Source organism: Benincasa hispida, chromosome 12 (assembly GCF_009727055.1).
Source record: "Benincasa hispida cultivar B227 chromosome 12, ASM972705v1, whole genome shotgun sequence".
NCBI classification, from domain to species: domain Eukaryota; kingdom Viridiplantae; phylum Streptophyta; class Magnoliopsida; order Cucurbitales; family Cucurbitaceae; genus Benincasa; species Benincasa hispida.
The window spans coordinates 23,680,497-23,691,898 of record NC_052360.1 but is presented as its reverse complement, the minus strand read 5'-3'; the positions used below and the strand labels follow the sequence as shown (position 1 = coordinate 23,691,898).

General features: G+C 42.0%; 1 protein-coding gene and 1 non-coding gene across 2 annotated transcripts; one reads left to right on the top strand and one right to left on the bottom strand.

The window, feature by feature from the left end:
• Window positions 1-3,039: 3,039 nt before the first annotated feature.
• LOC120068633 lies at window positions 3,040-3,146 on the bottom strand. The gene has a single exon (XR_005479270.1). It is a non-coding gene; the product is annotated as a small nucleolar RNA R71 (small nucleolar RNA).
• Window positions 3,147-6,414: 3,268 nt separating this feature from the next.
• Window positions 6,415-7,847, top strand: LOC120067457. Its single transcript, XM_039019017.1, has 2 exons — window positions 6,415-6,585; window positions 7,212-7,847. The coding sequence occupies exons 1-2, from the start codon at window positions 6,415-6,417 to the stop codon at window positions 7,845-7,847; spliced, it is 807 nt and encodes a 268-aa protein (XP_038874945.1).
• Window positions 7,848-11,402: the final 3,555 nt, after the last annotated feature.

The window sequence follows — 11,402 nt, the reverse complement described above, 5'->3', positions numbered from 1 at the left end:
AGAAAAGCTTCGGAAGGTGCGATTATGACACCCCACGACACCCCAGCGAGGCCCCGCGACACCCCAGCGAGGCTCCGCGACACCCCCGCAGGGCCTCGTAGGTCGTTTGGGGCACCAAATGAGCTCTGTTCCCAGAACCGTCTGGCACACGAATTTTTTTCAAATTTCTTATCCTCTAGGTTCATTTTCGCACATTTTCATGCCGGAAGGTTCACGCACAAAAAGTGGGCCTCGGGGGTTGTTTGGGGCACAAAACGAGCTCTATTCCCAAAACCGTCTGGCACACTGCTTTTTTTCATCGTTCTTAACGCCTGGGTTCGTTTTCGCGCTTTTTCGCTCCGAAAGGTTCATGCACAAAAATTGGGCCCTCGAGCAGCTCGCGAGGCCTCGGGGGCCGTTTGGAGCACCAAACGAGCTCCGTTCCAAAAATCATCAGGCACACGACTTGTTTTTTCATAGTTTTTAACTCCTGGGTTCGTTTTCGCATATTTTCACGTCGGAAGGTTCGCGCACAAAAATTGGGCCCTGGGGCCCTTGGGGCACATAACGAACTTCATTCCCAAAACAGTCTGGCACACGGATTTTTTTTCAAAGTTTTTAACCCCTGGGTCCCTTTTTTCAATGTTCTTAACCCCGACGGCCGTTTGGGACACCAAACAAGCTTCGTTCTTGAAATCGTCTAGCACATGGCTTTTTTTCATTGGTCTTAACCCTTGGTTCCGTTTTCGCGCTTTTTCGCTCTGGAAGGTTCGCACACAAAAATTGGGCCCCAGGGTAGCCCGGGGTGCATTTGGGGCCCCAAATGAGCTCTGTTTCCAAAACCATCTGGCTTACGGCTTTTTTTCATAGTTCTTAACCACTGGGTCTGTTTTCGCGCTTTTTCGTAATGGATGGTTCACCCACGAAAATTGGGTCTCATGGTAGCCTCGCAACACACCAACGAGGCCCCACGACACCCTCGTGGGGCCTAGCGACTACTCGTAGGGCCTCGGGAGCCATTTGGGGCACCAAGCGAGCTCTGTTCCCAAAACCGTCTGGCACCTGTCTCTTATACACATCTAGATGTGTATAAGAGACAGGAATTGGCGCTTTTTCGTGCCGGAAGGTTTGCGCACAAAAATTGTGCCCCGTGGCAGCCCTGCCACACCCCAGCAGGACCTCGCGACAACACAACGAGGCCCCGCGATACCCTTGCGAGGCCTCACGACTGTCTCTTATACACATCTAGATGTGTATAAGAGACAGGCCACACCCCAGCAGGACCTCGCGACAACACAACGAGGCCCCGCGATACCCTTGCGAGGCCTCACGATTCCTTCGCAGGGCTCTGGTGGCCGTTTGGGTCACTAAACGAGCTCCATTCCCAAAACTGTCTGGCACACGACTTTTTTCATCGTTCTTAACCCCTGGGTTCGTTTTCACGCTTTTTCACTCCGCAAGGTCAGTGGACAAAAATTGGGCCCCAGGGCAGCCCACGGGGTCCCGAAGGCCGTTTGGGGCACCAAACGAGCTTCTTTCCAAAAATCGTCATGCACACGACTTTTTTTCATAGTTCTTAACCCTTGAGTTCGTTTTCGCGCATTTTTGCGCCGGACGGTTCGCACACAAAAATTGGGCCCTATGGCCCTGGGGGCTGTTTGGGGCACCAAACGAGTTCCATTCCCAAAATCGTCTGGCACACGGCTTTTGTTCTTAACCCTTGGGTCCGTTTTTGCAATTTTTCATGTCAGATGGTTCACGCACAAAAATTGGGCTCTGTGTTAGCCCCGTGACACCCCTGGCATACCTTGTGACACCTCTGCGATACCTCGCGACACCCTTGCGAGGCCCCGCAACAACCCTGCGAGGCCTCGCGACACCCCCGCGGGGCTCCGTTGGCTGTTTGGGTAACCGAACGAGCTCCATTCCCAAAACCGTCTGATACATGACTTTTTTCATATTTCTTAACCCTTGGGTCCGTTTTTGCGCATTTCAGCACTGGAAGATTCGCGCACAAAAAGTGGGCCCCGGGGGGCACCAAACGAGTTCCGTTCCAAAAACCGTCTCACGCACGACTTTTTTTCATAGTTCTTAACCCCTAGGTCCGTTTTCGCACTTTTTCGCGCTGGAAGTTTTGCGTACAAAAATTGGGCCCTGTGGCAGACCTACGACACCCCAGTTGGGCCTCGCGACCCTGTGTTCGACTACTGCAATTGAATCAGAGAGTCCGTCGCATATCTATTTAATAGTCCCTGTGTTCGACTCTGGACTTACCAGGAACCTAAGAAGGCTTATACTTGGGCTTTGTTAGGAAAACTTGTATGATCATCGCATCCGCACATCATCACATACACATATCATCACACGGTAAACCAACACATCAAGTTTTTGGCGCAGTTGTCGAGGACTATGCTATAGATTGCGCTAACATCAAACCTCTTTAATTTTTGCAGCTTCCGACCTTTGTTGCATTGCCATTCCTTCGGTAAAGGAAGAAGTAAGCGTCGCATGAGCGAAGGACACACACCTGAGCCCAACTATGACCCAGAGATCGAAAGAACCTTTCGCAGAAGACAGAAAAATAAACGTAAACGACAAGGAAGAGTTCATAGAATGGTTGAACGACCTAAAGAATGAGCAACAAACGAAAACAACATAATGGCAAATCCTATCCTACTGGAAAATGATCGCAATTGATCCATCCGAGACTATGCGTCACCAAACTTGTTTTATTTCTCCTCAGGAATCATAGGACCAGCATTGGATGGATCAAGGTTCGAGATGAAGCCAGTAATGTTACAAATGATACAAACGACATGATAGTTCAGAGGATGGCATGGTGATGATCACCACGCCCTTCTACAAAGCTTCATTGAAATTTGTAACACTTTTGTGTTCCTTAATTTTTCCCCATAAAAGGTTCGACTCACGTTATTTCTATTTTAACTATGCGATAAAGCAAGAAAATGGGATTACTCTCTCGAAGCAGGAAAGATAACTTCATGGGAGCAAGTCATGGAGAAGTTTATGAAGAAGTATTTTCCTCCCACAGAGAGTGCTAGAAGGATGAAATTGATCACCAATTTTGAACAAGAAGCAGATGAATCACTCAGTGACGCATGGGTGAGATTCAAGAGACTAGTACGAGATTGCCCACACAATGGAGTGCCGGATTGCCTCCAAATTGTGATTTTCTATCATGGACTCAATTCTGTATCGCAGACAGCTGCGAATGCAGTGGAAGCAGGAGGTCTGTTGGACAAAACATATGATGAGGCAAAGAACATTCTTGATCGCATCTCGAAAACCCACGAATTTTGGCAAGAAAGCGATCAAAGAGAAAAACCCAGAGAAGGTAACGTAAGTAATGGTGTCATCACATTACAAAATTAGATGAATGAGATTATAAATTTGATGCAAGGCATCGCAATAAACAACTCAGAAACTCGAAGTGGGCAAGTCCATGTGATAGAGTAAACAAGCACCAACTGTGTTACATGTGAAGAACCGCATTCTGTTGAGGAGTGTCCATGAAATCCTTAATCAATCTACTTTGTCAGAAACAATCCTTTTTCAAACACTTACAACTCGGAGTGGCAAAATCACCCTAATTTTGCTTGGAAGAACAACCAACAACAAGGTAGTCAACCTATGGCTCAGAGAGAGGGACCACTAGGATTTTTCCAAAGAATTAACGGACAATAGCAACAGCAAGCTAGCAACTCTCAAACACCACCACCACCATTCCTGGAGAACTTGTTAAAGAATTACATCGAAAAAAATGAAACAGTCCTTCAAAACCAAGCTACATCCATCCGCAATTTAGAAATTCAAATAGGACAAATTGCGGGAGGCTAAAAAATAGACCTCAAGGGACATTGCCTAGCTCAACTAAGCTTCCACGCAATCCAGGGAATACAAGGAAGGAACATTGCAAGGCAGTCACCCTAAGAAGTAGAAAGGCGATGGTAGAAGTCAGGAAGGAGCCTAGCAAGACCGATTCAAAGGAGCAACATGCAATTGAATCAAAGAAACTGTTGTTACAAAATGAGTCAAAGGGGTCCGAGACTATGGAATCTGAAGGTGCAATCACCTCTAAAACACTAGACCATGGAACAGTGAAAGTTCAGCTACCTCCATTTCCTCAAAGACTTAAAAAGAAGCAAAATGATGAAGGTCAGTATCATCACTTCTTGAAAATATTAAAATAACTACACATCAATATTCCATTTATAGAAGCGATAGATCAAATGCCGGTGTATGCCAAGCTTTTGAAGGATATTATTTCGAAGAAGAGAAGCACGGGAAAATTCGCCACAGTGGCATTAACACAAGAGTCAAATACTATAATCCCACCAAAGATGCGTGACCCAGGCAACTTTACAATACCCTACTCAATAGGAGGGATCTACAACGGTTAAGCATTATGTGATCTCGGGGCAAGCGTAAACTTAATGCCCCTTTCAATCTTCAAACAATTGAATGTAGGATAACCAACACCTACAACGGCGACTCTCCAACTTGCAGATAGGTCCCTGGTACACCCTGAGGGAAAATTAAAGGATGTCTTAGTCACAATAGACAAATTCATTCTACTTGCAGACTTTATTATCCTAGATTATGAGGCGGATAAAGATGTGCCAATCATATTGGGACGACCATTCTTGTCTATTGGTCGTGCTCAAATAGATGTGCACAAGGGAGAAATCACAATGAACATCAATGGAAAGAAGCTCAGGTTTAATATTATCAAGGCAATGAAGTTTCTAGAAGAGGAAGGCTTATAAGATTCCAACGATGAACACACTTGTGTTGAAGATTGGGAGTCCAAGGAAGAAAATGAAGAAAGAGAGGATGCGATAGTATCCTTAAAAACCTGCCATGCAATAACAGAGACAGTGAAGAATGAAAAAATGTTGAATCTGGATGAAGAAAGAAAAGTACAAAAACCCTCCCTAGAGCAACCACCTACACTGGAGCTGAAAACTCTACCAAATCACTTGAAGTACGTTTTCCTTGGCCAGAATGAAACCTTGCCAGTAATCATATCCTCTGCATTATCTGAAGAAAAAGAAACTGCGCTGCTCAGCATTCTGAAGAAATATATTAGAGCAATCGGATGGACGCTCGTAGACATCAGAGGTATTAGCCCGACGTATTGCATGCATCGAATTTGGCTTGAAGAAAACCAAAAAGGCTCGATAGAATCTTAACGCAGACTGAACCCTAAGATGAAAGAGGTTGATAAAAAAGAAATCAACAAATGGTTAGATGTTGGCATTATATACCCAATCGCCGATAGCACCTAGGTTAGCCCCGTACAATGCATTCCTAGGAAGGGTTGGATGATAGTAGTCCCTAATGCAAACAACGAGTTAATCCCCATGAGGACTATCACAGGTTGGCGGATCTGTATAGACTACGGAAAGCTCAACGCGGCGACAAAGAAAGATCATTTCCCTTTACCTTTCATTGATCAAATGCTCGATCGACTAGTAGGAAATGACTATTTTTGTTTCCTTGATGGATACGCAGTCTATAACCAAATTATGATCGCACTAGAGGATAAAAAAAAGACCACGTTCACCTGTCCATATGGAACGTTCACTTTTCATCGCATGCCTTTTGGACTATGCAATGTGCCCAACACGTTTCAAAGGATGGCAATCTTCTTCGAGTACCTTGAAGACTCAGTTGAAATCTTTATGGACGATTTCTCAGTCTATGGGCAAACATATGAAATCTGTCTGAAAAACTTGGAGAGAATACTGAAAAGATGTGAAGAGACTAATCTGGTGCTGAACTAGGAAAAGTGCCATTTCATGGTTAAAGAAGGAATTGTGCTTGGGCACAAGGTTTCAAAGAATGGGGCTAGAGGTGGATAAAGCAAAAATTGAAGCCATAGAAAAACTTCCACCTGCAGCAAATGTGAAAGCTTTAAAGAGTTTCTTAAGACACGCGGGGTTCTAAAGACGATTTGTGAAGGACTTTTCCAAAATAACTCGACTATTGAATGCGTTGTTGGAAGCTGATAGACCTTTTGACTTTGATCCACACCGCCTCACCGTATTCAAAATACTAAAGGATGCATTGACTACAGTGCCAATTCTGATCGCACCCGATTGGGCTAAGCCATTTGAGCTGATGTGCGATGCTAGCGGATATGCGATGGGGGCAGTCTTGGCACAAAAAGTAAAGACAGTGTTACACCCCATCGCATATGCTAGCAGAACATTGAACTCCACGTAGGCGAACTACACCACCACTGAGAAGGAGCTTTTGGCAATAATTTTTGCGATTGAAAAATTCAAAACTTACTTGTTGGGATCAAAAGTTGTAGTCCACACTGACCATTCGACGATAAGATATTTAATGACCAAAAAAGATGCGACGCCGAGACTAATCTGATGGGTTCTCCTACTCCAAGAATTTAATATGGAGATAATCGACCGAAAGGGAACAGAGAACCAGGTCACTGACCATTCATCGAGGTTAGAGAATCTGGAAGTAGATCGCATCCAGTCGGAGGTGAACGCATCATTCCCTGACGAGAAGTTTCTTAAGATTGAAGAATTGCCATGGTATACAGATATTGTCAACTTCTTGGTCTGCAAACAATTTCCTGAAAAATAATACATCCCAACAAAAGAAGCAGCTCATTCATGAATGTAAATTCTACTACTGGGACGAGCTAAATCTTTACAAAAGGGGACCAGACTAGATATTGAGACTCTATGTTCCAGAGACTGGTTTCCAGCGCATACTTTTTCAATGTGATGAATCACTCTATCGAGGGCATTTCGAGGGACAGCGCACAGCAGAAAAAGTTTTTCAATGTGGGTATTACTGGCCCACTCTGTTTAAGAACGCACGAGAATATTCCATGAAATGCGATAACTGCCAACGCACTGGAAACATTTCAGAAAAAAAATGCGATGCCAATGAACATCATATTGGAGGTGGAACTATTCGACGTCTGGGGAATAGATTTCGTGGGACCATTTCCATCGTCAAATGTTCATAAATACATTCTTTTGGTCGTCGACTATGTTTCCAAATGATTTGAAGCTATTTCATGCGTCGCAAACGATGCGACAACAGTCTCTAAGTTCTTATAGAGAAATATCTTCACTCGTTTTGGAACTCCACGTGCCATAATAAGTGACGAAGGGACCCACTTTGTGAATCATATTATTAACAATATACTGATCAAATACAATGTCCACCATAAGATCGCCATCGCATATCATGCTCAAACAAACGGACAAGCAGAGGTTTCTAACAGAGAAATAAAGTCGATTTTAGAGAAGGTGGTGAATCCATCGCGAAAGTATTGGGCTATGAAGTTTGATGATGCCTTATGGGCATATAAGACTGCTTATAAGACATCTGTAGGTATGTCACCGTATGCGTTAGTGTTTGGGAAGGCTTGTCATCTGCCGTTCGAACTAGAGTATAAAGCGATGTGGGCAATTAAGAAGCTTAACTTTTATCTTAAGGCTGTAGGGGAAGAGAGAAAACTTCAACTGCTACAGCTGGACGAATGGAGATCACAGACATATGAAAATGCCAAAATTTACAAAGAACGCACGAAGCAATGGCATGACAAGTGTCTTTGTGAAAAAAATCTCCAAGCAGGTCAGAAGATATTACTATTCAATTCTAGGCTGCGACTCTTTCTGGAAAAATTGAAATCGCATTGGTCCAGGCCTTTCATAATTAAGGAAGTATTCCCGTATGGAGCGGTAGAACTGACAAATGAAGATGGGACCAACGCATTTAAGGTAAATGGACAAAGAGTGAACATGTATCATGGAGGAGATTTCCAATGCGAGAAAACCTCCGTGGACTTGGGGAAGCCAGAATAAAGAAGAAGAAACACTTAGTCCCTGCGATTATCAATGCCACACAGTCATCAGGGACAAAATAAACCCTTTTGAGTATCATTTGTTTGTTCTTCTTTCATGAATCTACCTTAATTTCTCCATGGTTACTACTCTTTATAATTGCCAACTCTCTCTTTCATACTTTTTATCTTCTTGATATTCATCACACTGATCGTAGAAAACGATTGTGATGGAGCAATGCATAACCTCCAAACACGCGACCGAGTCGATCAACCCATCGCAATCAAAGAATCAACCCACCACAGGAAAGGATGCGATAAAAAAATGATGCGGGCGAAAAATAAAATTTGGGGGTTGTGTCCTTCCTCGCCTTATCTTATTTCAATTTTTTCACTTCTCTAATTTCAATTCAATATTGCTGAATTCTACTATCGCATCCTCTTTCGTTTGACTTAATCCTGAATTTTTTATTGCTTTATTTGGTCGCCGCATTCACCCTTTGCCCATTATGACTTCAATACGAAATTTATGCTTTTTTTTTCTTACCGCTCTAAAGTTAGATTAATTTCAAGACAATCAATCCATGAAACATTTCTAAAATTTTGCGGTCTACCAGTTTCCCTTCAAAACTATTTTTACGAAATTTCCTGAGTCCATCGCATGAATTATTTTGTCTTTCAGCAATGAGGGCATTGTTGCATGTTAAATTTGGGGGTAGTAATGTTATTCTCAACCTTGTTATTTTTAGAGATTTTGATTTAAAAAAAAATTAATGATGAGATCGGATCCTGCTCGTAGTTGGATGTCCACATGACATCCTTGGGGGCAAGCCAAAATGAAGGTGGGAATCGTGATCAACGTAGAAACCAAATGATAGTAAATCTGCTACCAAATAAAGAGATGGGCATGAGTTTTGACAGAAAAAGAGTGACTTGCTCGTAGTTGGATGTCCGCATGACATTCATGGGGGCAAGCCAAAACGAAGGCTGGGCATTCGAGTCAGTGTAAGATCATAAAACGAATATCTGAATCGTGTAAGGGCCAAAATCACTTGAACACCCCGGTTTGATATAGTTTGAAATAAATCATGCGATGTCCTGGAAACGAGTAAAGGTTTTTTTGAAGATTAAGCTCGCAGTCCCTAAAGAGTAGAAATATTTTAGGAAGAGATTAGAATAGAAATTAAGAAGGCATTGGTTCAGCAATTTGAATAAGGCACCTTGAGAAGTCTTGATAGGGTGAAGGAGATTGAAATTTTAAAGAAAATCTTTAGTTTATGCTTGAGGACAAGCATTGTTTTAAATTTGGGGGTGTGATAACTGGTAGAAATACAAGTTATTATAACTCAAATTAGTAAAACAATGAGAGAAAGAGATGGTAAAATAGGCAATATCATGTTTAAAAGCACCAAATTAAAGGGATTGTGATCGCTAATGCTCATCGCATAAAAGCAGTTAATTTGCCTATTTTGTGCAAATACAATGCGATGGCACATATGAAATTATGATCCAAGGGCACAATGCGACAGCAAGCTTGAATTTGCGATCGTGAGAAGTTTCTCAAAAAGTGATCGCATAAAAACCTCGCATCAAGGCGACAACATAATAAATCATGATGGGACGTAAAGTTGATAACGGTCGATTTCGAATTCAGTTGACAAGCCGTTAAAAACCATATTGTTGCAAGTACATTGAACTTTCGGTGACTTTTAAATGGCGCAACAGAGTAGGGAAATTAGTGCTGCCCATCATTGCAATCATTAGTAAGAAAATCCGCTTCACCTTGAAATCTATAAATACCCAATGCTATCAGAGAAACATGGATATAGATACATATACACGGAGACGGAGAGAAAATAAGGAGACGAGGCAAAGCCAAGAGAAATTGCTTTCCGGTCAGATCGAGAAACTTCCAGAAACAATACAAAGGAGAGAAGTCCAACCCTTGCAAGAGCAAGAGTTTGCAAACTGGAACAAAGTTGAAGTGATAAAGAGTAGTGTAAAAGGCCATGGAAAGCAAGATATTGCTTACCTGGCTTGTTATTTCTCAATCCATTTGTTATTTTGTACTCAACACCTTATTTGCAAAAATGGAAACTTCATTTCGATCTATGTTCAGTCTTTCCACACCATGCATGAGTAACTAAATTTGTTAATGGGTTGAGAAGTACTTAGCTAGCATGACTTAAGCTATGCATTTTATGCGATCATATTGTCTTATGTATGCGTCATTCATCATTTGGAAGTACTTGAGAAAGTAATCTAAAAGATAGAATCTAGGCTTGAGAGAGTTGGATTAGATCGCATAAGCAAGAGTAGAAACTTATAAATAAGTTCCATCTACTACTTTCCATATACATTGCATGCGTCTTAGAAATAGGAAATGTGGCATTATGCATTGAGAAATGTAGTACTAATATTTGTGTATAGCATGATCACATGACTTGTACACAATCTTGAGAAATGTTAGCTAAATCTCTTCTCAACCCCTTCATCGCATATTTGTTATAACTCTATGCTTTCATCCCACCGCGTTCAACTCCATCGCATAGAAAAGTCTAAATCAAAACACCATCTACTTCTTTTTCACCACCGCAATAGAATCAGAGAGTCCGTCGCATATCTATTTAGTATTCCCTATGTTCGACCCTGGACTTACTAGGAACCTAAGAAGGCTTATACTTGGGCTTTTTTAGGAAAACTTGTATGATCATCGCATCCGCACATCATCGCGTACACACATCATCGCACGATAAACCAACGCATCAAGTTTTTGGTGTCGTTGACGGGGACTACGTCATAAATTGCGCTAACATCAAACCTCTTTGATCTTTGCAGCTTTTTACCTTTGTTGCATTGCCACTCCTTCGGTAAAGGAAGAAGCAAGCATCGCATGAGCGAAGGACACACTCTTAAGCCCAACTACGACGCAGAGATCGAAAGAACCTTTCGCAGAAGACAGAAAAATAGACGTAAATGACAAGGAAGAGTTCACAGAATGGCTGAACGACCTAAAGAATGAGCAGCAAACAAAAACAACATAATGGCAAATCCTATCCTACTGGCAAATGATCGCAATAGACCCATCTGGACTATGTGTCACCTGATGGAACACGAGACACATGCAGCAGAATAAGGATCTAATTACACTCTAATTGCTTTTAATTAAAAGGAAAAAACATGCAAAAAAAATAGGAAAAACAGTAAATTAAAAAGGAGTAAAGTACAACCTTTGTAGCTCCTAAAAAAAGCTTTTCCTCTCTGAATCTCGACCTGAACTCTTCTAGACCACCACTAGAGTTTACTCGCTATTCTCTAAACTCAGAGCTGGGTTGTGGGACCTGGTGAATGAAGGAATGAAAAGGGGAAGAAATGGTGGTTCAAGGTTAATGTGAGAAAGATAGAAGAATTTTTTGTGAGAATTTTTGGAAACCAAAAAAAAAAAATTCCAAGAAGGAGAGAAAACGATTTCAAAAACCTCTTTTTATTAAATAATTACATGCATCTAATGCATGTAAAAACTCACCAAAATTCAACACCTCACAAAGCACTAAACCAAAGTGGGCTATGTGTCATT

Coding starts and splice junctions, on each gene's coding strand:
- LOC120067457 (XM_039019017.1), top strand. CDS start 6,415: ATGGAGATAATCGACCGAAAGGGAACAGAGAACCAGGTCACTGACCAT. Junction 6,586..7,211: donor CAGATATTGTCAACTTCTTG/GTCTGCAAACAA, acceptor GTCCACCATAAG/ATCGCCATCGCATATCATGC.